At 36.4% G+C, this 27,706-nt stretch overlaps 1 protein-coding gene across 1 annotated transcript; it reads left to right on the top strand.

Annotated features, from left to right (window-relative positions):
- Positions 1-680: 680 nt before the first annotated feature.
- LOC132557874 (TELO2-interacting protein 1 homolog) lies at positions 681-22,532 on the top strand. The gene is made up of 25 exons (XM_060222403.1): positions 681-874; positions 1,216-1,355; positions 1,664-1,739; positions 2,033-2,184; positions 2,539-2,657; positions 2,876-2,978; positions 4,837-5,014; positions 5,634-5,842; positions 6,429-6,485; positions 8,225-8,350; positions 10,068-10,193; positions 10,789-10,896; positions 11,586-11,655; positions 12,789-12,990; positions 13,195-13,331; positions 14,195-14,360; positions 15,181-15,285; positions 15,906-16,145; positions 16,466-16,571; positions 16,874-16,956; positions 17,650-17,765; positions 18,719-18,806; positions 19,216-19,302; positions 21,028-21,150; positions 22,440-22,532. Exons 1-25 carry the CDS (start codon positions 681-683, stop codon positions 22,530-22,532), a joined length of 3,204 nt encoding a protein of 1,067 aa, XP_060078386.1.
- The last annotated feature ends 5,174 nt before the right edge of the window (positions 22,533-27,706 follow it).

Below are 27,706 nucleotides of genomic sequence, written 5' to 3'. Positions count from 1 at the left end.
GTGAATATCTTTATGCAAATAATTAATAAAAAGGTCTGCTACAAAGTATTGACGCAAGAACTGTTTACAGTCTATGGCATGAAAACTGTTTATTTTTACTTTGGCTAAGCTGCTGGTGCCTCTCATTTGGATTGACCAAGATTTGCTTGACGGGTGATACCAACAAAGCAGAAGATGCTTGCTCTTCTGGAACACCATGTCTTATTCACTTTGTACTTTTACAGGAGTCTGTGTAAATCTTCTTTTTGTTCATACAGAAAATTGTTATATATTAATACTAACAATGAGATAATTGAACATTTTGTATTACATTACCAAATTTAGACATAAGAACAGATTACAAATTAAGAGAACAAATGAAAGACTATCTAAAGTTTGGGTAAGACAACAGGTCATAATGTAGGTTAGAGAATGAGGTATATATAAAGCAGTCAGAAGGAATCTGAATCCTGGTTTTACTTTTTTTATTGTCTTTATTGCAGTTGATATCCTAGACCTCTGTGACACAAGGAAAACAAAAATTGACGATGAAAAATTAGAACTCCCTGTCCTAAACTGATTCTTGCTGTAAAAAAGAATCATTTACTTGAAAATTTTCTTCAAGAAATTTCATTCTACATTTTCCATTCACTTTTTCCTACAGATATGACCATTACAACCTGCATTTGAAATATCCAATCATGAGTAGTACGGTGAAGTCAAGTCTTTTTGAACGTCTCCGTCCCATATGTGTCCAACTTACAAAGGAACATACCAGGGAAAATGTCACTGCTCTCTATCAGGCCATAAATGGCCTGGAGAGAAAATATATGCAGGAGCTGCAAGAATATGTTCTTTTTCCGCTTCGGATCATACTCAAACAGGAGAAAAAATAGTGAGTAAATACAGACTGTGGAATATCATGTCTCAAATCTAAATCACTCTCATTTTAATCATGATGTCATTTGTGCAATAATGTCACATAAAGGTAACAGACAGATTCCAAAAGATTGAAAATTAGCATTGGCAGAAGTCTTGTGGACAAGAAAGTGTAATATAGTCACCAATCAAGGTCGTATTCAAACAGGAAAAGAAAGAAAGTGTATAGACAGATTGTTAAAGCATTACATACACTATAAGATTGATAAATGCAATTATTTGTACTTATGTGAGAATCTCAATACATATTACACCTAAATCAACACCTATCTACAGAATGTGGTATTTGTTTTACAGTGCTGGCGAGATGTATGTGGCTTTATATCAGTGTATGGAGTATGTCCTATCTCACAGTTGTGTTACACGATGGGACATGTTTCAGGATATCTTCAATACTGCTTGTCTAACACTGAGTGATCCCAGCAATCCATCAAAAGGCAAGTTTGAGTCATCTTCTGTAAGAGATATACAGAAGACAGACAAGTAAAGAAGACCTTTAAATACAAATGTAGAGTTCAATACGGTAGAATCAAACTGCATCATACAGTTGTTTTTGTCCTTCTAGGACTCCTCAGTGATGCTAGGGACCTAAATTTTGAAGTGTAGGAGACGACTCATTGAAATCAAAATTGATCAAAAGAAATGTCAAAATCTGGATGGTGAAGTGAAATACTCCATTATCTGATAAATTTTGTAATTTTCATGTATTTTTTCATATATGATTTATTTTTGTGAATTGTTTTAGTGTCCCATATATCAGAGGAATTAAAGCTGGCCATTGTTCAGATGCTGTTGTCACTATTGAAGAGTTCAGATTTTAAGTAAGTGTGTAATATATGTAGGTTGTTATCTAGTAAGTAAAACTCTATCTACCAACTATAGCTAAGTATATACATGATACTCATTATACTTATACAGCATTATAAAATATAAATGTACTGATGTCATTGCTAATTCAAGCATGATTTTCCATACATAATAACAGTGACCTTGATCTTTACCTATAAACCCTGAAAATCAAATTCAGTGAAAGTTTCCTTATACTGTACTTTACCTCTGTAAAAATACAGAAGGTGTAAAATTTATACTAATTATGGATTCTTCTTTGTCTCAGCATCATTGAGAACCTGTTTGCTGTGGGGAGTCTTCCTGTCTTAGGACATGCTGTGTCAATGCTGCTAAATGTTGCAGACCAAGAAAGATCAAGACCGTTAAAAATAGCAGCTCTGGGGTTTCTCATTGAACTCTGTCAGGAAGACAGAAAATGTAAGATTCTCATCTGAAATAGAGATAAAAGTCATGAAACATTCAACATAGAATACCAGCTTCAATGTATAGTAACTACTGTCAGTGTAAGATAAACAGAGAATTGCTACCAACAATTATAATTTACTTATATCAGAGTGTCAGTGTAAGATCTCAAGGACATTAAAACAATAAAATACCTACATTGTTCAACAGAACTGTACAATGTGCTTGATACAGTTAGCATTGTTATGTAGTTGTTTCAGGCAGTATCATTATACGAGGGAGGTTGTTTCTGATGATGCTGTGTGCTGTTTTAGGCTGTACAAGTTTGAGAGTGACGTTGTATTTGGCAATTTTGCGCTGTTTTTTCAGACTGTACAAGCATGCGAGTGAGATTGGGAGACACATTAGCCTCATTTCTCCCTGGAGTCACCATTACATTGAGTCGTCTCATCAGCTGTGATACTCACCAGGGACAGGCAGTAATACAGGTGTGTTGTCAATGACAAACATTATGTAGATGTTCCCTTGTTTAGCCAATTGCTACAGTAAATATTTTAATCTGTCTCAAGTTTCTCACTTAATACCAATTTTTTATGTAGTGATTTCAGACCTCTGTAGAGCTCCTGACTAAATCTGTTTGATTTGTGGTAATTTCAGACCTCTGTAGAGCTCCTGACTAAATCTGTTTGCTCTCGAATGTTTTCAGACTGCACTAGAACTCCTGACTAAGTACATGAGGCTGGTACTTGATGATGTACTAATTGCTGAGAGTCAGGTGAAGAACAAACATCAAAGCCGCAGTTTACCTGGTGAGTATTTACAAGTTTAGGTCACTTTACACATGTTGAGGTTAAGAGGTGAAGTTGAAAGTTGATAGCAATGTAAAAGTGATGACACATCACTCTCAATTACTTTCCAAAATCCAAAGTTAGTTTACATTATAGAATTGTTATAGTGGATATTATGTCAGTGACAAGCAGCTTGTATTTTAACAGGTGACATGTTAATGAACAGAAAGACCAAGCCATGTAAAGAAATTAATTTTTTATCGCTATTTTAAAGGATAATTCAGTGAAGACAAGTTACATGGTACTACAAACAACTAGACCACAAGAAAGTTTTTTTTGCTAGTGTGTAATTTTTGCCATTAGATTGAATGACAAATATCTAATTGTCAAATTTTAAACAAAAAATAGTTAACATTACTGTAAATGTACAAAGTTTAGTTTATTTTAGTGCGTCTCATGCTTCAGATATTACGCTGAAATGTGGTTGTACAGTTTCTATACATTCTCATTGCTTTTATATGTTCAAGAATGTAGCTAAAATTTTACTGTGCCAAAATAAATGCATTTACAGTATACACGGCGATACTTTTAGTTCCTGCTTTTCATCGGTGAAAGAATAGTGTGGCTTTGTAAAATATGTCAGTTTGGGTAACAAATGACAACGTAAACAGTATTCAAAGTATTCCCTACAAGTCAACTATCTATCACTAATTTCTACAATAGCCAGCAACAAAGCATTAATTAGAAAACAAATGTTCACAGTCATGTTCAAAATCTAACAAAAGAATGATCTGGGAAGATTTTCAAGTGAAAAAATTGGTTTCCATATAAATCTATGTAGAAGCGGCCTGAGTTTATGTTTTCTATTTCAGCAGGAAATTCAAAACTTGAAAGCTTGGTTGTACGGAGAAATCCTGATTGGGTGAAAAATACCTGACTAAGTACATTGTGAAGCAGGTGACAAAGGTGATGTAGTCATTGCTGAGAAGGTGAAGACTTTCCCTGGTAACATCAAAGTCGCAGTTTACCTGGTGGTGAGTACAAGTTTAGGTCACTTTACACATGTTGAGGTTAAGAGGTGAAGTTGAAAGTTGATAGCAATGTAAAAGTGATGACACATCACTCTCAATTACTTTCCAAAATCCAAAGTTAGTGTACATTATAGAATTGTTATAGTTGATATTATGTCAGTGGAAAGCAGCTCATATTTTAACAGGTGACATGTTAATGAACAGAAAGACCAAGCCATGTAAAGAAATTAATTTTTTATCGCTATTTTAAAGGATAATTCAGTGAAGACAAGTTACATGGTACTACAAACAACTAGACCACAAGAAAGTTTTTTCTGCTAGTGTGTAATTTTTGCCATTAGATTGAATGACAAATATCTAATTGTCAAATTTTAAACAAAAAATAGTTAACATTACTGTAAATGTACAAAGTTTAGTTTATTTTAGTGCATATCATGCTCCAGATATTACGCTGAAATGTGGTTGTACAGTTTCTATACATTCTCATTGCTTTTATGTGTTCAAGAATGTAGCTAAAATTTTACTATGCCAAAATAAATGCATTTACAGTATACACGGCGATACTTTCCTGCTTTTCATCGGTGAAAGAATGGTATGGCTTTGTAAAATATGTCAGTTTGGGTAACAAATGACAACATATGCAGTATTCAAAGTATTCCCTACAAGTCAACTATCTATCACTAATTTCTACAAAAACCAGCAACAAAGCATTAATTAGAAAACAAATGTTCACAGTTATATTCAAAATCTAACAAAAGAATGATCTGGGAAGATTTTCAAGTGAAAAAATTGGTTTCCATATAAATTATCTATGTAGAAGTGGCCTGAGTTTATGTTTTCTATTTCAGCAGCAAATTCAAAACTTGAAAGCTTGGTTGTACGGAGAAATCCTGATTGGGTGAAAAATACCAGTTCTAAGTTGACAGTAATTGTGAAGCAGGTGACAAAGGTGAGAAGTCATTCCAGCTGGAAGGTGAGACTTTCCCTGGTAGACTGGGTCGGAGCCATGTTACTCCACTGCCGAGGGTGAGTACAAGGTCAGGATTCATTATTTCTTTACTGTAAAACGGTTGTTACACTAAACATAGTACATTGTACATATTTGTCTGATGGATTTAAGACTTGTGATTGTTCTGATTATATAATGTTATACCAACAGCAATTAATGTACTGGATGTGAAGCAGGGGTGGAGGTGGGGGGGTGGGCATTTAATTTACCATTACCTTTGTCTCTCCGCCCAAATCTAGTCCTCCTCTGTTCTGAATCAGTATTATAAGAACCGAGAATCTCTCAACTGATCTCATTCCTATCCACCCAATAGTCCCCATAATATCGAATTCTACACTCTTTGTCATATTAAGATGTCATCAGTCAAGGTCAGAAGGTCAGTAGTGACATTTGACAACTTCTGTAAACTCATCAAACATTGCTACTTACATGTACAGAGGGGGGAACATTTTCTAGGTATTATATTGTTATAACACTACAAACAAAAGAAGCACCTGAAATCATGTTAATGTATACAGATATATTGCTACAAAGTTTCTTTTTTCTTTTTTTCCATTTTGCAGTTGTTGAAAAATGATAAAAAAATTTGTAATAATGTATTGTAACAAAAGATTTATTTCATTTCCATTTTTGAAGGAACCTGGAGGAGAGTGTGTCAGATCTCCTGGCTGTGTTAGTAGGCAGACTGGGTGATGACTATCCAAAGGTAGCCACCCACAGTCGACAAAAGCTGGACAAGTTTGCAGCATCTCTGGATGGGAAACAGTGTCGCCCTCTAGTGGAGATGTTAGAAGAGAACCTTTATAGTTTATCAATATCTCTTCCTCGACAAATGAACACCACAGGTACAGGACTGATTTGTCTTAAAAAATTACTCATTCACTAAAAATGCAAGTGACGAGAGCCCTCAAAATACTTCAAAATAGCTGTAGATGTCAGTTACCTGTTCTTGTGACGAGAGCCCTCAAAATACCTCAAAATAGCTGTAGATGTCAGTTATCTGTCCTTGTGACGAGAGCCCTCAAAATACCTCAAAATAGCTGTAGATGTCAGTTATCTGTCCTTGTGACGAGAGCCCTCAAAATACCTCAAAATAGCTGTAGATGTCAGTTATCTGTCCTTGTGAGGAGAGCATAATTTTGAAGGCAGGACAACGTTATTGTTCCTATCTTATGGTGGATTTTCCTAAAGATTGATGAAGTCAGCTGATAACATTTAAATAACTTTCTTGTGTTATTTCAGACTTTCCCAAAGTGAATGTTTATTGCTTCCGAAAGTAATGATTACCCATGTAAAAATCAAATTTTGTTTCATCAGATAAATACTCTTTTATCAAAGATGGTGTTATATCTATTAAAACTGTGCACCAGAAACTCTCTTGGTTTCAGGATTGATAATCTGTTGTATAAATTGTAAACCTTTTTATTTTAGATGAAGAAGAGAAGTTGTTTGTGGTTCAGCTGTTGGTGGGATACCTAGAACTTCTTGGTACTGTATATTGATTTTTTTATCTCTTCTTCTTATCTCTTCTCCTGGAATATGTTTTGATTTCCTTTCCAAGGACAGAAAGACTAAGGTCACTTTCACATAAGCAGTGGAAATGGTCAGACAGAAACTAACTTGCTAAATATTGTTAAATTACAATATTTCAGCATAAAACAGGGTTTGTGTATGCACATATTTCTGGAAACATTATGATGTTAAGTTTGATTTAAAATGAATTATATATCATCTTTGGTTCATTGTATTATGGTTGACAGGAAATTCTGAAACTTTGCCTTTAAACTTTACACATATCAGTGGCAACATTTGTACCAACATGTTTATCGTGGAATAGTTCCAGGCCGTCTGAACCGTTCCAACTGGGTTACACGAAAGTGGTCTAAGGTTTTGACACCAGTGTCCATAATAAAACTGTGTTTACCTTTGTACGATGTTACAATAAGCCAAGTGGTGTTTTAATTAAATCTTAATAGAACTGTGTTTACCTTTGTACGATTTTACAATAAGCCAAGTGGTGTTTTAATTAAATCATAATAGAACTGTGTTTACCTTTGTACGATTTTACAATAAGCCAAGTGGTGTTTTAATTAAATCTTAATAGAACTGTGTTTACCTTTGTACGATGTTACAATAAGCCAAGTGGTGTTTTAATTAAATCATAATAGAACTGTGTTTACCTTTGTACGATGTTACAATAAGCCAAGTGGTGTTTTAATTAAATCATAATAGAACTGTGTTTACCTTTGTACGATTTTACAATAAGCCAAGTGGTGTTTTAATTAAATCTTAATAGAACTGTGTTTACCTTTGTACAATTTTACAATAAGCCAAGTGGTGTTTTAATTAAATCATAATAGAACTGTGTTTACCTTTGTACGATTTTACAATAAGCCAAGTGGTGTTTTAATTAAATCTTAATAGAACTGTGTTTACCTTTGTACGATTTTACAATAAGCCAAGTGGTGTTTTAATTAAATCTTAATAGAACTGTGTTTACCTTTGTACGATTTTACAATAAGCCAAGTGGTGTTTTAATTAAATCATAATAGAACTGTGTTTACCTTTGTACGATTTTACAATAAGCCAAGTGGTGTTTTAATTAAATTATAATAAAACTTTGTTTACCTTTGTACGATGTTACAATGAGCCAAGTGGTGTTTTACTTAAATCATAATAGAACTGTGTTTACCTTTGTACGATGTTACAATAAGCCAAGTGGTGTTTTAATAAATCATAATAAAACTGTGTTTACCTTTGCTTCATCCTGCAATAAGCCCAGAGCTTAGCATATATAATTTAAATCATGACAAAATTTTCAAAAATTATATACTCTCTCCACGTAGAGGGAGTTTAAAAGAAATGTGGTCCTTTCAGCATTTTTAAAATTCTTATACACTATTAGTGTATTGTATTTTGTAGTGTTATGCTTCATTTTAGCAGCCTATGTATTCCTACATATCATAGGTTGCTTGATTTTGTTGTAGACCTTGTATTAAGGAGATTAACATACATCCTGTATACTGGTAACATAACTGCAAAATTCAAACAAAAGATTTACCATTTTGTCAAAAATGCATGAAACATGATAAATAAACACAGGATGAAACATCTATGTTTGATACAAACAGTACTTATTATCTTCAGGACTCCTTGAAAAATTAGTTTCCCTTACGATCGACTGAATGCTGATTTTGATCTTTTCGTGTTTGTGTTTTTGTGTGTAGGTGATCAGATGGACGGACTGATGCTCTCCCATGGTCGCCGACTTCTCATGTCTCTAGTCCAGGTCCTGGATATGGATTATAGTGATATAGGAATAGTCGAGGAACGTACAACTGTCACTGGAGACGGTACGTAATTACTATATATAGTCGTCTATCATTACCAGAGATGGTACGTAATTACTATATATAGTCGTCCATCATTACCAGAGATGGTACGTAATTACTATATATAGTCGTCCATCGTTACCAGAGATGGTATGTAATTACTATATATAGTCGTCTATTATTACCAGAGAGGGTACGTAATTACTATAAATAGTCGTCCATCATTACCAGAGATGGTACGTAATTACAGTCATCTATCGTTACCAGAGATGGTACGTAATTACTATATATAGTCGTCCATCGTTACCAGAGATGGTATGTAATTACTATATATAGTCATCTATTATTACCAGAGAGGGTACGTAATTACTATATATAGTCGTCTATTATTACCAGAGAGGGTACGTAATTACTATAAATAGTCGTCTATCATTACCAGAGATGGTAAGTAATTACTATAAATAGTCGTCTATCATTACCAGAGATGGTAAGTAATTACTATATATACTTGTCTATCATTACCAGAGATGGTATGTAATTATTATATATACTTGTCTATCATTACCAGAGATGGTAAGTAATTACTATATATAGTTGTCTATCATTACCAGAGATAGTAAGTAATTACTATATATACTTGTCTATCATTACCAGAGATGGTACGTAATTACTATATTTGGACGTCTATCATTACCAGAGATGGTAAGTAATTACTGTCACAGTCGACTATCATCATCAGAGTTGGAACATGGTTTGATTCGATATTTTGACCTCTGACCCCAAACATTGGAACACATTTCTCTATTTTGGTTTGATATTTTGACTTTTGACCCCACTGAAACATTTCCTCTATGTGAACATAATATAAGGTCATCTTGTTGTTTGTTTTAAGCAATAATCAGTGTTCCTTTATTGTAGAGTGTTTAAGATATGGGGTTGATTCCCAGGGAAATGTTGCCATGATGTAAATAAAACCAGTGTGTTGGTTTATAGTTGAATGGTTCCTCTCTGTTCATTGTATTAGTACTTCTATAAACGGATAATTTTGAAAATTTTACAGCTTTTTGTTTGAGGAAAAATTAGCAAGCGATGTAGATTTTTTGGTGAAGAAGAATTTGGGTGATGTTAATCACATTATAGATTATGATCATGTACAGATGAGAATGACCTCAATAGGAATACACTAGAAAACTTCAGATGTGAGATCAGTCATTTTCTGTCTAAAAATAATGTAAAAATTCTCTACATAATGGTTACATAGAATATATCATATTTACATGTTTTAGGAGCCTGTAACTACACATCACAAGTCATCACAATATCAGTGTTTTTTATGTTTTAGGAGCCTGTAACTACACATCACAAGTCATCACAATATCAGTGTTTTTTATGTTTTAGGAGCCTGTAACTACACTTCACAAGTCATCACAATATCTGTGTTTTTTATGTTTTAGGAGCCTGTAACTACACTTCACAAGTCATCACAATATCTGTGTTTTTTATGTTTTAGGAGCCTGTAACTACACTTCACAAGTCATCACAATATCAGTGTTTTTTTTTATGTTTTAGGAGCCTGTAACTACACTTCACAAGTCATCACAATATCAGTGTTTTTTTATGTTTTAGGAGCCTGTAACTACACTTCACAAGTCATCACAATATCAGTGTTTTTTATGTTTTAGGAGCCTGTAACTACACTTCACAAGTCATCACAATGTCAGTGGTTTTTATGTTTTAGGAGGCAGTGCCTTGGATCCAAATAATTCCTCCAGTGTTCTACCACTTAGGAAATACTTCAAACATTTCCATGACAATCGGATCTACAAACAGCTACAGAGAGCGTGCCAATGTCTGGGATTCTATGGTAACATTTTATTTGTGTTTGTTATTGTTTTCCCATATAACTTCTTTCTTTTTAATTAAATATTTGACAAATGTACATAGATTTACCAGTATTGTTACATTCTCTCTCTGACATGATGTAATCAAACTGATACAATTCGTTAAACGTTAAATTGATCAAAGTTTTAACAGGATCTATTTATAGCCTGATGTGTGTTTCATTGTATTTACATTTACCAGCCTCCAAATATTTAGACTCCGAAAATTTTTTTTTTACAATACTCCATTTTATAAGATGAGGTTTTTCTCACAAATTATCAAGTTGACTTATATACCTGCGCACTATACCCGCAAATTTACGGTAGTTTTCAAATAGAGTATTATATATGGGGTAATGGATATAGTAATGTTTTATAGTTGGTATAATAAACTATTAAAATTGATATGATAAAGTATTAGAGTCAATATAGTAATGAATTATAGTCAATATAATAAGATGCTCTTCTGCAATATTCCATGAAACTTTGTATTTACCAGGTCACTTTCAATTATATAGTCTGTAATTACATTCACTTGTTAAATCACATTACTAAAGCACCTGTAACTGTTGACCACAGGTAGTATACAGTTGTTGGTGGATTTGGTGTTAGATATAGCCCACCTGTCTGCTGCTTACAAACCTCAGGCCGTCCTCATGCTGAACGAGATTGTAACTGGTGCTGCTGGTATGTACAACTATTTCAATCAACAGAAGTCTATGATTATCACTCCTTCAAGTTTTATCTCAATTTTCTGAAATCCCTCAGAAATTTATCATCACTATCTGAATTTGTAGACATGTAATGTTCTTTTTTAATCCAGGAAGTTTTAAGTCAATCCTCTAATGATGATGGGTTTCTTCAAGTTTCCCCTTCGTCATTGATCCATGCTCTGTCAGTCGTCAATCTGTCCTATTGTTTGTCCTTAATCAATTTTTTTTATTGCTATGTCTATGGAAGTACCTGTACTGGATTTTCCAGATTTCTTTTAAGATGTAAGTCCCCGTGGTACCTATGTACATACTCAGTTTTGAGGGGGATTATTAAAACCTTTTCGGATGAATTGGGAGAAAAAGAGCCATCTCTCCGGATATTTCTGGAAAATCTTCTGTGATTTTGATTTTCAGGCTGATAAAAAATATTTTAAAAATGTCTGGCTGCCATCTTGGATTTTGAAAATAAAACTTTTCCTCACATGGTTTCCGTTATTTTTTCATTTATGTTTCTCAAAAAATGACTAACAGATGTCATCTTGGATTTTGACAGTACAGCTTTATTGATTCTTGGATGGATTGTGTTAAAATTCTCTGTAGATTTAGATAAGTTGTGCATGGCCAATAATGTGATTAACTTTTGGAAAAATTCCTTTATTTCAGAAAAACAAAGCATAGCCAAAGCTTCACCTACGGAAGACTGTTCTGGGGATCATCTAAAAAGTGTCATCAGGTAGGGTGTAGCAGGCTGTGCTGACAATATGTCACTGTATAGAGGGTGTAGCAGGCTGTGCAGACAATATGTCACTGTATAGAGGGTGTAGCAGGCTGTGCTGACAGTATGTCACTGTATAGGGGGTGTAGCAGGCTGTGCTGACAGTATGTCACTGTATAGGGGGTGTAGAAGGCTGTGCTGACAGTATGTCACTGTATAGGGGGTGTAGCAGGCTGTGCTGACAGTATGTCACTGTATAGGGGGTGTAGCTGGCTGTGCTGACAGTATGTCACTGTATAGAGGGTGTAGCAGGCTGTGTTTACAGTATGTCACTGTATAGAGGGTGTAGCAGGCTGTGTTTACAGTATGTCACTGTATAGAGGGTGTAGCAGGCTGTGCTTACAGTATGTCACTATATAGGGGGTGTAGCTGGCTGTGCTGACAGTATGTCACTGTATAGAGGGTGTAGCAGGCTGTGTTTACAGTATGTCACTGTATAGAGGGTGTAGCAGGCTGTGTTTACAGTATGTCACTGTATAGAGGGTGTAGCAGGCTGTGTTTACAGTATGTCATCATGTCCCTCAATCTTTAAATCATTGCAATCTCGACAAACCTATTGTGGATACGACTGTATACACTAGCCTCACTGGGGTAATCCAGGTAATTTTTTGTCTAGAAGTGTTTATCTCATGACAGTCTATGTTCCTCCATCAAAGCTTAGATTCATCCACTGATATTACCTATGTCATACGTATTTTGATGTCACTAAAGAGTTCTACATAGGTAATAGAATAGAAGTTCTTATAACACAAGATTTGAGTGGTCATTTGTCTGAAGAAGGTGATCATACAGTCATCAAAATGTCACACTTAAATCTTTTACTGTTTGTGTTATAAGAATTTCTATTCTAATGACATTATCAACCTGAAGAAAATGTTCTAAAGTATATAGGTAATGTCACCAATTTAGACTTTGTATCATCCATCTCATAGGAATAAAAAAAATATGTACATTATTGCATATTTGAATTTTCAATAAATTTTGATATCAAGACAATATTGAAAAACTTTATTCAATGATTTCAACCATTAGAACAGAGCTTATTTAAGTAGAACAAATATGATATAAATATTGTCTTCTTCATGTTATAGCATGTTAGTGGAAGATTACTTAACACCTGGAAACTTTTACCTGGCTACCATGGCAACGGAGAAAAATGGACAGCAAGACCAGCATCTTGGAAGTTCTCTGAGGGCCATAACTTTAATTTCTAATGAGGAGAGTGTGAGTGTGTATCACAGGAACACAGTTCTGACTTGTGTACTGCTGGAGGGACTAGGAATCTTTTCAAAGGTAACACTTCAATCAGCACATTGATAGAGGGAAATACACAACATCCATACATCTCATTTCAGTTGGCACCCTGCTTTCTACAGATCTATTTCAATATACTGATTTATTCATAACAATTCCTATACATATCTCCTACTATATCATCAACCAAACTCCCTAACAATCAGAAGATACTGTTACATATTGACTTCTTATCATCTACAGGCACTTGGTCAGAGTTATCTGCCCTTGTTGATGCAGACTCTGTATCCAATGTTGGAAAAACTAGGAGACAATACAGCTGTTATCAGCAATACTGCATATCTGTCACTGTGTACCACCTGTACAGCCTGTAATTACAGGTAAGTCTGTCACTGTGTACCACCTGTACAGCCTGTAATTACAGGTAAGTCTTGTCACTATTTATCACCTGTACAATCTGTAATTACAGGTATGTCTGTCACTGTGTACCACCTGTACAGCCTGTAATTACAGGTAAGTCTGTCACTGTGTACCACCTGTACAGCCTGTAATTACAGGTATGTCTGTCACTGTGTACCATCTGTACAGCCTGTAATTACAGGTTAGTCTGTCACTGTGTACCACCTGTACAGTCTGTAATTACAGGTTAGTCTGTCACTGTGTACCACCTGTACAGCCTGTAATTACAGGTATGTCTGTCACTGTGTACCACTATGTTATCACCTGTACAGGTATCTGTAATTACAGGTAAGTCTGTATGTGTACACTGTGTACCACCTGTACAGTCTGTAATTACAGGTATGTCTGTCACTGTGTACCACCTGTACAGTCTGTAATTACAGGTTAGTCTGTCACTGTGTACCACCTGTACAGTCTGTAATTACAGGTATGTCTGTCACTGTGTACCACCTGTACAGTCTGTAATTACAGGTTAGTCTGTCACTGTGTACCACCTGTACAGTCTGTAATTACAGGTTAGTCTCTCACTGTGTACCACCTGTACAACCTGCAATTACAGGTAAGCTCTTTCTGTACCACTCGTATTCAGCTATAAAATTAAGCACCTGTTGAGCACGAAAGAAAAGGTCTAAATGAGAAAGATTTTATTAATATTTGTTTTTTCTTGTTTGTTTGTTTGTTTGCAATAAAACTTGAGAAGGCTTTTATCAATATTGTGATTTTCTTGTTGGGTTTTTTGTGCAGTAAAACATTTGTGTCAGGGTTTTATTGTCTTTGTTTCTAGCTCCATTGCTGACCTCATTCAGAAAAATGCTGATTACCTAGTGAATTCTATATCACTTAGACTACGCCATTTCTACGACAACCAACGCAGCCCTCTGGTGTTGAAGGTCATGTTACAGTACAGCAATTGTGATCTTCTGCCACTAATAGATGACACCATACAAGAGGTATTATTGTAATAGGAGTTGTCTGCTCCTTATTCACAGTAGCTATTCCATACATACCTGTATTTGCCCTCCTCAGATATTTCTGTGTTAACTTGTATTTGACTCGCCCTGATTAATGGTAGGCATTTCTGTTTGTTACCTGTAGTTGTCTGCCCTTGATTAATGATAGCAATTTCTGTGTATTACTTGTAGTTGTTTGCCCTGGATTAACAATATGTATTTCTGTGTTTACCTGTAGTTGTTGCACTTGATTAACAATTTTTATTTCCATGTTTACCTGTAGTTGTTGCCCTTGATTAACAATTTTTATTTCCGTGTTTACCTGTAGTTGTTGCCCTTGATTAACAATTTTTTTTCTGTGTTTACCTGTAGTTGTTGCCCTTGATTAACAATTTTTATTTCCGTGTTTACCTGTAGTTGTTGCCCTTGATTAACAATTTTTATTTCCGTGTTTACCTGTAGTTGTTGCCCTTGATTAACAATTTTTATTTCCGTGTTTACCTGTACTTGTTGCCCTTGATTAACAATTTTTATTTCCGTGTTTACCTGTACTTGTTGCCATTGATTAACAATTTGTATTTCCATGTTTACCTGTAGTTGTTGCCCTTGATTAACAATATGTATTTCTGTGTTTACCTGTAGTTGTTGCCCTTGATTAACAATTTTTATTTCTGTGTTTACCTGTAATCGTCTGCCATTGATTAACAATATGTATTTCCGTGTTTACCTGTAGTTGTCTGCCCCTGGTAGATGATGCATCTTCAATGATTACTGAATTTTTTATAGGATTTTATGATTGAAGTTATCTCCCTTGTTGTAGATTTTGGATGTACTTGATGACCACCATCTTGACCAAGCTGTGTTATTTATGGGAGTTCTACACGAACTGACCAAGGCCATGGTCAGATGGTTCCCTCCTGTTAAGGTGGGTCAAATTGCACTCATGTCATCTGTGTCTGGATCATGTTTAATTTTTCTACAGATATCTGAATATTGATGTTTATGTAAATATTGTTTGTACTTAGCCATGGCCTGAGGAATTGGATCTGAAAGGGCTTCGTTTTTATCTCAAATTGATGAAACAAATCTTAGATTGATATTTGAGTGTTTTTTGGTAGGAGTATATAAATCTCTATAAAATGTAAGAATTTATTGATATACACAAAATACAAACTATAAAAACAACAGTAATGTGAATACCTCAGTATCAATGGGAATCTGAAATATGATCCTAACAGGAGATATTTGATGATGTTACTATCATTTACACATTTCTTCAGAATATGGTTTTACTGAAGGCGAAACAAGCACTGGTACTTCATGTAGGGTAAACTACAAAGATGTGAGAGTTTGTTACACTGGATATGTCTTAAAACTTCCAGTAGAAACACTATAGGGAAGTGGTAATTATAGAGGACACTAAAGAGAGATATTTTACAAATAAAATTTAAGAAACTGGGAATCTATTCCATTATTTTAATGAAAATTTCATAACTTCAGCTTATCTGCTAAATATTAAACTATCGGGGACTTTCTGACTTGTAGTTACAGGATATTCAAAAAGAGGTGACAGCAAAAAGAAATGTCAAGGAAGGCTGTAATGTTTCTGAGGAAGGACCACTGCTGCTCTCTATATTACACTACTGTGATCAGAAGAGGGTTGCTAGTGGTGATATAACAGAGGAGGATATTAGTGACACTGAGGACATAGGCGAAACAGATACAACAGAGGAAATTCACAAGGGGAATAACTCTGATCCAAACATGATTAAATTTCTTAAGGAGGTAAGTTAATGGAATATCATGTTCATTACAACTAATGGTTGTTGTACCTGTAATACAACTTCTTAATGTGTCATTGTTTAGAATATTTAAACATGGAAGTGATGATGGGAGAATTAAACAAATCAACTTAAGAATATTGGAATTATAATTTGTTTGATATTGTCCACATTCTTTCATTTTGATGATTTTAGTTAAGCTCAAAAATAGATATATGTCTAGTATAATTCTATATAGTGTACTATATTTTATTTTCAAAAGTAATTTTAGTTCTCAAACTTGTTCCTTTATTTTGATATCTAGTAACCTTTGACCTTGTACAGGTGATGATGCGTTGTAAGCACTTCCTGTCTTCCCACAATGCACGCCTGCAACTTCTGGTATTGGACACCATCGGTCAAGCATGTCAAGCTCTGGCAGATCATTCAAGTAGGTCAAGGTCATATAATTATACAACATATTATTCCTAATGTTAAGTTAAAAGTAGATAGTGTTACTTCTATAAAGTAATGTAATTTCATTTGGAGGTTTTGAGATTAATTTGAATGAAATGTTACTTAAACGAAGCATTATAGTCACATTTAGAGGTTTCAAGGTGAATGTAGATAAAGTGTTACTTGAAGGAAGCATTGTAGTCACATTTTAGGGTTTTCTTTGAATTTACATAATATCTTGACTTGTAATATTTTGATTACTGGTGATGGTTTGTTGTTATCACTTCCTGTTTGTAGATGAGTTACTACCACTGTTGCATGGAATCTGGGTCCCATTCAGTGCCAGATTTGTAGATAAAGAAAAGCTGGTCATAAAAAAGGCAAGTATCAATAGAAATAAAATGAGTACCATACAGTTATTAGATATAAAGCTAGGGGCTCATCATACTGTCACAGTCACATTGGAGGTAGAGCTCCTGTTTTTGTTTATCCTCCTCCCTAATTTGAATTTGTGTAAATATTTGTGTGAATATTTTTTTTTTCCATTTTTTATTTTTTTTCAATTTTGGTTTTGTTTTCTTTTTTCTTTTCTTTTGTTTTTTTGGGAATCTGGGGCAGACAATATTTTCTATTCCCAATAATCTTAAACAAATGTATTTTTCAGATCCAAGCATTTAAATTTCCAAAACAGTAGTAGTTTAACAAATTTTCAAAATAACTGGCAGGTGCCGTCCAAAGTACAATTTGTTGAGAGTCACCCTGGGTTAAGATGGTTGTGTTTATACCTCAGCAAAGTGTGGTACAGTAGAGAAATCTCTATAATTTATGATAAAATTTTAACATTTTTTGTGCTTTTTGTTCCATTTCGAGATTTTGTGGCACTTTTTCCCCAAATTTAAAGTCACATGTGTGCCATTCCTAAGTTGTGTAAAACCCTATTAGTTAAAATTAAAAAAGGAAATGTAAAAAAACATCTATAAAAACAGAGAAAACAATGTAACAAGGAGTATTGTATTACTAAGTAATGTATGCATCATTTGACACAAAGGTCTGACATTCTTAACTTCAATCAGGCTCTAGAGGTCCTGTCTGTGATAACAAATATGAGTGGAGACTTCCTCAAACAACGTGTGATGAAGGATGTGCTGCCAGTAGTTACAAAGTTTTTGGACAAACAAGCTCAGATCAGGTAGTACAAGACATTTACATCTTTAAAATGATTAAGATTTCTCCGCTTATTATACAATTTTCTTAAATTATATTAAAGTTGTCACCCTCAAATGCACATTAGGGAAAAAAATTTGTCTAAAAATACAAAAGAACTGGTTATACCTATATAAATTTTGGGTCTTATAAGATACTTCTAAGTGCTATATCATTGTCCTGTAATAAGCCCACTCCCCTACTCTGAATTAAATGTTGTGGTAAGACCAGTGGACTTATTGTCCTGTAATAAGTTCTCTCCCCTACTCCAAGTTAGATATTGTGTTAGTCCTTTGTGGTTATTGTCAGGTAATAATCTCACTCCCTTACACCAAGGTAAAGGTTGTGTGTTAGTCCTGTGGGATTATTGTCAAGTAATAATCTCACTCCCTTACACCAAGGTAAAGGTTGTGTGTTAGTCCTGTGGGATTATTGTCAGGTAATAATCTTACTCCCTTACACCAAGGTAAAGGTTGTGTGTTAGTCCTGTGGGATTATTGTCAGGTAATAATCTTACTCCCTTACACCAAGGTAAAGATCGTGTGTTAGTCCCTGGGACTTATTGTCAGGTAATTAGTCCACTCCCCAACTCCAAATTAGAGATCGTGTGTAAGTCATGTTGCCATATTATCCAGTAATATACCGACACTGTTACTCAGAGTTAAGAGATTGTTGATCTTGTAGCCATATTATCCTGTGATATACCGACTCTGTTACTCAGAGTTAAGAGATTGTTGATCTTCTAGCCATATTGTCCTGTAATAATCCATACTCCAAGTTTTACTGTTTGTGAATTAAACATCCATATGAGCAAATTGAAATAGAACAACTATACAGTACTGCATCGTACAAAAATAAGGAAATAACAGAAATAATGGTATTGGTCTTTGGGGTTTGATATTATGTTAGTAGAATAAAGGATGTTGTGTTTGTTTACAGCTCACATGCGGGTCAGGCTTACCTGTATACAGTTAACTGTAGACTACAAAAACAAGCCCTGCAGGTGCTTGGCAGTCTCACCGTACAGGTATCTAAGTTTCTGCTAACATTTATTTTATTCCCAGTTAGAAGTTTGATTTCAGCAGTTTTATAAAACTTACATCATTTACGTAATGTCTTTCTCAGTTTCATTAAAGTAGCAATTTAAGACAAATGGGACTAAAAGACAAATTATATATTGGCTTATGTAGTGGACATTCAAAATTATAAGAATGGAAGGTTGACCCCCTAGAGGTTGACAGGCACTGCCAACAAGGGTTAAAACAGATCTGGTAACCATGCTGCCTTATTGGTAATGAATCCGCATCATAATCCCACATACTATATAGAACTTCTATGGATGACAAGATTTGTTATCTTAAGTAGCTTCTTGTTTATCAACAAACTTTACCAACACTACAGCAAGATAGTTTGTAATGGTCAATTTTCTATTATAGCTTGACCTGTCTGGAAGCTCCTTAGAAAACATTATTGGTGTGTGTGTTTCCTACCTCAGTGCACGACAGCCCAAACCTCTCCAACAGGTATGTATGTATGGTACATTACACCACAGCCCAAACCTCTCCAACAGGTGTGTATGTGTGATCATTACACCACAGCCCAAACCTCTCCAACAGGTATGTATATGTGTGATCATTACACCACAGCCCAAACCTCTCCAACAGGTATGTATGTATGGTTCATTACACCACAGCCCAAACCTCTCCAACAGGTATGTATGTATTGTACATTACACCACAGCCCAAACCTCTCCAACAGGTATGTATGTATGGTTCATTACACCACAGCCCAAACCTCTCCAACAGGTATGTATGTGTGGTTGGTTACACCACAGCCCAAACCTCTCCAACAGGTATGTATGTATGGTTCATTACACCACAGCCCAAACCTCTCCAACAGGTATGTATGTATGGTTCATTACACCACAGCCCAAACCTCTCCAACAGGTATGTATGTGTGGTTGGTTACACCACAGCCCAAACCTCTCCAACAGGTATGTATGTATGGTTCATTACACCACAGCCCAAACCTCTCCAACAGGTATGTATGTGTGGTTGGTTACACCACAGCCCAAACCTCTCCAACAGGTATGTATATGTGTGATCATTACACCACAGCCCAAACCTCTCCAACAGGTATGTATATGTGTGATCATTACACCACAGCCCAAACCTCTCCAACAGGTGTGTATGTGTGATCATTACACCACAGCCCAAACCTCTCCAACAGGTATGTATGTATGGTTCATTACACCACAGCCCAAACCTCTCCAACAGGTATGTATGTATGGTTCATTACACCACAGCCCAAACCTCTCCAACAGGTATGTATGTATGGTTCATTACACCACAGCCCAAACCTCTCCAACAGGTATGTATGTATGGTTCATTACACCACAGCCCAAACCTCTCCAACAGGTATGTATGTATGGTTCATTACACCACAGCCCAAACCTCTCCAACAGGTGTGTATGTGTGATCATTACACCACAGCCCAAACCTCTCCAACAGGTATGAATGTATGGTTCATAACACCACAGCCCAAACCTCTCCAACAGGTATGTATATGTGGTCATATATATGTATCAGCCAAAATACAGACACTGACTGTTATGGTTTGCATGGAAATAAGCAAAGCTACAAATTTTGTTTCAAGAGAAGAATATCAAATCATTCAAGATAACTACCTGAAACTTTGTCCACTTGTCATCCTACCACTGAAGTGGTGCCATTTGCAGGAGAAAAATCCTTATTTATTGCAGGCAAAATTACAATTTCCATGGTTCCCAGAAATTGTTTTAAGAACTAACCGAGACTTTATATGAGCTAGCACCATCTTGGCTCACATTGCCTCTGGAATAGAGTTATGTCCGTTATTGTAATATTTACATAAATATATGATTTTGTGTCTTTCATTTAAACACTGGGGATAATGTCATACATTTAAACACATTTAAACACTGGGGACAATGTCATACATTTAAACACTGGGGACAATGTCATACTTTTCCTTATCTTGTTGACATTTATTTTGATCAATGTGGATTTGTCAGTCCCCTCCTAGGTTTCAATATCTTAGACCCTTAGCATTACTGATGAGTCCTACAAGGACGAAATGGCTACATGGTACAGTTTATTTATTATTTAGCTTTACTGTATCATATTCAAAACTAATATCAAAAGGTGTTATTTACTTATGTGTCTTTTGTTATATCTTTTCTGATTTTGTCTGTTTAATTGTTTTTATAGGTTTCCATGGAGATTTGTAAACAAATGGCAGCCGTTGGAGGTGATGGACTTTGGCTTCGATTGAGTGACTTATATAGAGAAACAGAACATACCCCACCACATCCAATATTCTTTCCAGTACTGGTAAGTAACTTTCTCTGTCCCCACCACATCCAATATTCTTTCCAGTACTGGTAAGTAACTTTCTCTGTCCCCACCACATCCAATATTCTTTCCAGTACTGGTAAGTAACTTTCTCTGTCCCCACCACATCCAATATTCTTTCCAGTACTGGTAAGTAACTTTCTCTGTCCCCACCACATCCAATATTCTTTCCAGTACTGGTAAGTAACTTTCTCTGTCCCCACCACACCCGATATTGTTCCCAGTACTGGTAAGTAACTTTCTCTGTCCCCACCACACCCGATATTGTTCCCAGTACTGGTAAGTACACTACTTATCTCTACTGTCCCCCACCACACCGATTACTGTTCCCAGTACTGGTAAGTAACTTTCTCTGTCCCCACCACACCCGATATTGTTCCCAGTACTGGTAAGTAACTTTCTCTGTCCCCACCACACCCGATATTGTTCCCAGTACTGATACATTACGTTCTCTGTCCCCACCACACCCATTACTGTTCCCAGTACTGGTAAGTAACTTTCTCTGTCCCCACCACACCCGATATTGTTCCCAGTACTGATACATTACGTTCTCTGTCCCAACCACACCCATTACTGTTCCCAGTACTGGTAAGTAACTTTCTCTGTCCCCACCACACCCAATATTGTTCCCAGTACTGATACATAACGTTCTCTTTCTCCACCTCACCCGATATTGTTCCCAGTACTGATACATTACGTTCTCTGTCCCAACCACACCCATTACTGTTCGCAGTACTGGTAAGTAACGTTCTCTGTCCCCACCACACCCAATATTGTTCCCAGTACTGATACATTACGTTCTCTGTCCCCACCACACCCATTACTGTTCGCAGTACTGGTAAGTAACTTTTCGTTCCCAGTACTAGTAAGTAACTTTCTCTGTCCCCACCACACCCGATATTGTTCCTAGTACTGGTAAGTAACTTTCTCTGTCCCCACCACACCCAATATTGTTCCCAGTACTGATACATAACTCTCTCTGTCCCCTCCACACCCAATATTATTCCCCTCACTAGTATGTAACTTTCTTTACCTACAGTATTAATATCCCCATGACACACCCACCAAACCTGTTTCCTCACACTTATATGTAAAAGTCCTTATCTAAAACTTAGAAAAAAAAACCAATTATGGTACATGTTTCTTCTTAGTAATAAAAAAAATGGGAGAGAAAATGTAAGAAGTTGTTACACCTGGTAGAACCTGTTTTTTTTTATAACTGGCTTTATTAAATAACAAGATCTGATGTTCTATTTCTTGTTTTACAGTTCCATTCCAAGGCTGGAGGTCAAAACGAATTCTCTGATAACATCATGAAATTAAGAAGCTCTTTGAACTTGAATACTGCTTCAGTGTTGTGATGTATGATTGGTAGATTTCCATATAAATTTTGACCAATCAGATGCCTTGTTACTGAATGGATCAATGAGTGGTATCAACAACCTGGCATGATGAAAGGTCAAAAGGCCATAATAACATACCCGGAACTTAAAGATTTTCAATTTATAAGTTTGTACAGCGACATGTGAGATGGAATAAAAACCTGGTGTGATCGTTTTACATGGAAGTCTTTTTGGTGCATGCTATTGATATTTTTTTGGATTAAATTTTAGAAGATTTTTGTTTGAGTTTAATGTATTGCAAACTTCAGAGTTCCATTTCATTGAAAGCATGTGTGGAGGACATACTTATTTTGATGTATGGTTTTATACCAGCATGTCATGTATTGCATTTTATAGTGGAGACTTAAAATAGCCAGCATCATGTTACTGGAATAAGTAAAGGTTTACATATAACTGTGAAAACAACATTTACTACAGAGTATGTGTAGTATGGCCTAATAACCTGGAATGACTGTGGAACTCACGTGTACTGAATGTAAATTAAAATAACAGAAAGAAAAGGTACAAAGTAGAAGATATGTTTTAGACATCTTTAATATATTAGTCCCTTTAAGAGAAGTCAACAAGCTCATACATATCTACAGCAGACTAAAGACACTCTGGTCAGGATCAAATATTAATACCTTATGGGCTAGCCTATTGATGAATACACACAACTTATAGTACGAGTCTGGCCTTGATTTGTTTTCTCCCCATAGGCTCAGTATATGTGTTGGGTTGTCAAGAATGCTTAAGGGTTATGATAACTTGTATTTTCATGTGAGTTTGCTTATTTTGACTGTGAAGAATACTGCTACCCAGAATTCCATATTCTACAGAGCCTTGATTTCGTATTTTCATAGACGTGTTCATTTTAGCTACTTCGAAAATATTGTAGACTTCCATATCAGAAGCCTGCGGGAACAACAAGAAAAATAAGGCTTGTTATCATAATCTTGGGCTATCATAAAAAAGAAATATTGACACAATGGCTCCTGAAAAAGTACAAAGAGAAAACGATCATATGTGAAGTGCAAGAGAGTTCCGCTTTAAGCAAGTAATGTCTCATTCACAAATGAGAACAAGGTCAAAAACAACGGAACCAACAGATATACCAAAGAGAATCAAACACGTCAAGCTCCATATGGTTCTGCTGACAAAACCTAGACATACTAACGAGCGTCGAACACGTCCAGCTTCATATGGTTCTACTGACGGAACCTACAGACATACCAACGAACATCAAACACGTCCAGCTTCATATGGGTGCAATGACAGAACCTACAGACATACTAACGAGCGTCAAACACGTCCAGCTTCATATGGTTGTACTGACAGAACCTACAGACATACTAACGAGCATCAAACACGTCCAGCTCCATATGGTTGTACTGACAGAACCTGACATACTAACGAGCATCAAACACGTCCAGCTTCATATGGTTGTACTGACAAAACCTACAGACATACCAACGAGCATCAAACACGTCCATCTTCATATGGTTCTGCTGACAGAACCTACAGACATACTAACGAGCATCAAACGCGTCAAGCTCCATATGGGTGCACTGACAGATCCTACAGACATACTAACGACCACCAAACACGTCCAGCTTCATATGACTCAGCTGACGGTACATACAGACATACTAACGAGCATCAAACACATCCAGCTTCATATGGTTGTACTGACAGAACCTGTCATACTAACGAGCATCAAACACGTCCAGCTCCTTATGGCTCAGCTGACGGAACCTACAGACATACTAACGAGCATCAAACACGTCCAGCTTCATATGGTTGTACTGACAGAACCTGACATACTAACGAGCATCAAACACGTCCAGCTTCATATGGCTCAGGTGACGGAACCTACAGACATACTAACGAGCATCAAACACACCCAGCTTCATATGGTTCTACTGACGGAACCTACAGACATACTAACGAGCATCAAACACGTCCAGCTCCATATGGTTGAACTGACAGATTTTACAGACATACTAACGAGCATCAAACACGTCCAGCTTTATATGGCTCAGCTGACGGAACCTACAGACATACTAACGAGCATCAAACACGTCCAGCTCCATATGGTTGTACTGACAGATTTTACAGACATACTAACGAGCATCAAACACGTCCAGCTTCATATGGCTCAGCTGACGGAACCTACAGACATACTAACGAGCATCAAACACATCCAGCTTCATATGGTTCTACTGACGGAACCTACAGACATACTAACGAGCATCAAACACGTCCAGCTCCATATGGTTGTACTGACAGATTTTACAGACATACTAACGAGCATCAAACACGTCCAGCTTCATATGGCTCAGCTGACGGAACCTACAGACATACTAACGAGCATCAAACACGTCCAGCTTCATATGGTTGTACTGACAGAACCTGACATACTAACGAGCATCAAACACGTCCAGCTTCATATGGCTCAGCTGACGGAACCTACAGACATACTAACGAGCATCAAACACGTCCAGCTTCATATGGTTGTACTGACAGAACCTGACATACTAACGAACATCAAACACGTCCAGCTTCATATGGCTCAGCTGACGGAACCTACAGACATACTAACGAGCATCAAACACGTCCAGTTTCATATGGTTGTACTGACAAAACCTACAGACATACCAACGAGCATCAAACACGTCCAGCTCCATATGGCTCAGCTGACGGAACCTACAGACATACCAACGAGCATCAAACACGTCCAGCTCCTTATGGTTGTACTGACAGAACCTGACATACTAACGAGCATCAAACACGTCCAGCTCCTTATGGTTGTACTGACAGAACCTGACATACTAACGAGCATCAAACACGTCCAGCTCCATATGGCTCAGCTGACGGAACCTACAGACATACCAACGAGCATCAAACACGTCCAGCTCCATATGGTTGTACTGACAAAACCTACAGACATACCAACGAGCATCAAACACGTCTATCTTCATATGGTTCTGCTGACAGAACCTACCGACATACTTACGAGCATCAAACACGTCCAGCTTCATATGGGTGCACTGACAGATCCTACAGACATACTAACGAGCACCAAACACGTCCAGCTTCATATGACTCAGCTGACAAAACCTACAGACATACCAACGAGCATCAAACACGTCCATCTTCATATAGTTCTGCTGACAAAACCTACAGACATACTTACGAGCATCAAACACGTCCAACTTCATATGGTTGTACTGACAGAACCTACAGACATACTAACGAGCACCAAACACGTCCAGCTTGATATAGATCAGCTAACGGTACATACAGACATACAAACGAGCACCAAACACGTCCAGCTTCATATGGGTCTGCTGACAAATCCTACAGACATACTAACGAGCATCAAACACGTCCAGCTTCATATAGATCAGCTGACAGAACCTACAGACATACCAACGAGCATCAAACACGTCCAACTTCATATGGCTGTACTGACAGAACTTACAGACATTCCAACGAGCATCAAACACGTCCAGCTCCATATGGTTGTACTGACAGAACCTACATGCATGCATTGGGAACACAATATTTCAGGAGAGACTTGTTAAGTATTGGGGATATAGTCCTGAGGCGACACCTCTATATTAACAAGAGAAACATTTGTGCATGCTGAAAATGTCGGGTCGAACTCGTGGGAACTTCGGAACGAACCTTATCGACAGTAAAGTGGCAGTATATGGATATGGGCTGTTAAATACCTAACTTAGATTGTGAATGTGTAGTTAAGTATCGTATGTGTATATCAGTGTAATTTGTCTGGGTTTATCCTTGAGTTTAAAAAAACGAAGCAATGTTTGAAAAGTACAAGAAACGGTACACTGTATATTTAATGACCGGAACGATGGTTGATTCCAGACAAGTCAGATATAGTTATATTAACATAGATACAAGTATTTCTTCTATATAAGATTGTTTGCCACAATCTAAACACAACACATCAAGAAACACAACAGGTAGCAAAACTCCATCAAAGTCTCGGATAGGTACACAAACAAGACAGCTAAACAAATGTATCATTTTACAAAATGTGACACCAACAAGCTGCAATAGATCACAAATACATCCGTATCCTAGTCAACTCCATGACAATACCTGCACACCCACTTATTATTCACATCAACGGCTTTTCACAGTAATACCATGCTATTTACAAATTGCGGGGGTGGGAGGCACATGCCACTTGCGTAGCCACACACGGAAACGTGGTTTCGGGTTTTTGAGTAATGTATATCGTCAGTTAGTAACCAAAACACAATATATCCATTTATATTCACTCTGAAACCTAATAAGTATTTGGTTTGTCGTTTATAATAAAGAGCATCATACCCCAATTTCGCATATATTATTCACAATCTTGAATCCAAGGCCCTGTAGGTAGTCTGTGATAACCGTACATACAGCCATTAGAGGGACATCCCTTTTTAGTTTTGTCTAATAGGCCTTCCATCTCAACAGAACAATGCACCCTCGTCCCTTCACATACCTGTGTAATGATAAACACAAAGAAGAAAAATGATTTTAAATGCATTGGTAAATCTGAATATTTACCTTATGTTGCATAGTCACTAATACTTCCCAACTACAGCCTTTGTAGTATCTATAACGTAATACAAGCATGGTGATTACACTTGCACAGAGACGTACTGTTTATCTTTTTTATACTGAATGTAAATGTTCGATGTTTGCTTAACCTTAATTTTTGTAAACACAGTTTTAATGTGAAAAGACGTGTACAAGACATCTGTATGCGCGAATGTGATGTGTTTGGTGTGCGAATGATATGTGTTTGGTGTTTGGTCTTGAAGCTGTTTTTGTTGTCGGGGCGCGACATGCTGCTTACAGGAAACTGAATAATTGTTTTCGACTAACTATGTGTAGGATTCATTTTTTTTTTTTTTTTGAGAATTTTATGAAAATCTGTAATTTATCAAATATGAATATAAGGGTTATGATTATTTACATTGGGTTTGCTATATAAAGCGCATCAAGCAATATCTATTCACTCCGGAGCTTCAACGCATTCTAAGAAATATGTAGTTTTCCGGACATTAGGCTTTCCCTGCCGGGTTTACCGCCTACTTCCGGTGACGGCGTCCCAGTTGCTGTGCCAGAGT

Source organism: Ylistrum balloti, unplaced genomic scaffold (assembly GCF_031769215.1).
Source record: "Ylistrum balloti isolate Yb309-2 unplaced genomic scaffold, AGI_CSIRO_Ybal_v1 Utg369656, whole genome shotgun sequence".
In the NCBI taxonomy this organism is placed as follows: Eukaryota; Metazoa; Mollusca; class Bivalvia; order Pectinida; family Pectinidae; genus Ylistrum; species Ylistrum balloti.
This window is presented reverse-complemented; position numbering and strand designations above follow the sequence as displayed.

Coding starts and splice junctions, on each gene's coding strand:
- LOC132557874 (XM_060222403.1), top strand. CDS start 681: ATGAGTAGTACGGTGAAGTCAAGTCTTTTTGAACGTCTCCGTCCCATA. Junction 2,185..2,538: donor CTGTCAGGAAGACAGAAAAT/GTAAGATTCTCA, acceptor CTGTTTTTTCAG/ACTGTACAAGCATGCGAGTG. Junction 21,151..22,439: donor CAATATTCTTTCCAGTACTG/GTAAGTAACTTT, acceptor CTTGTTTTACAG/TTCCATTCCAAGGCTGGAGG.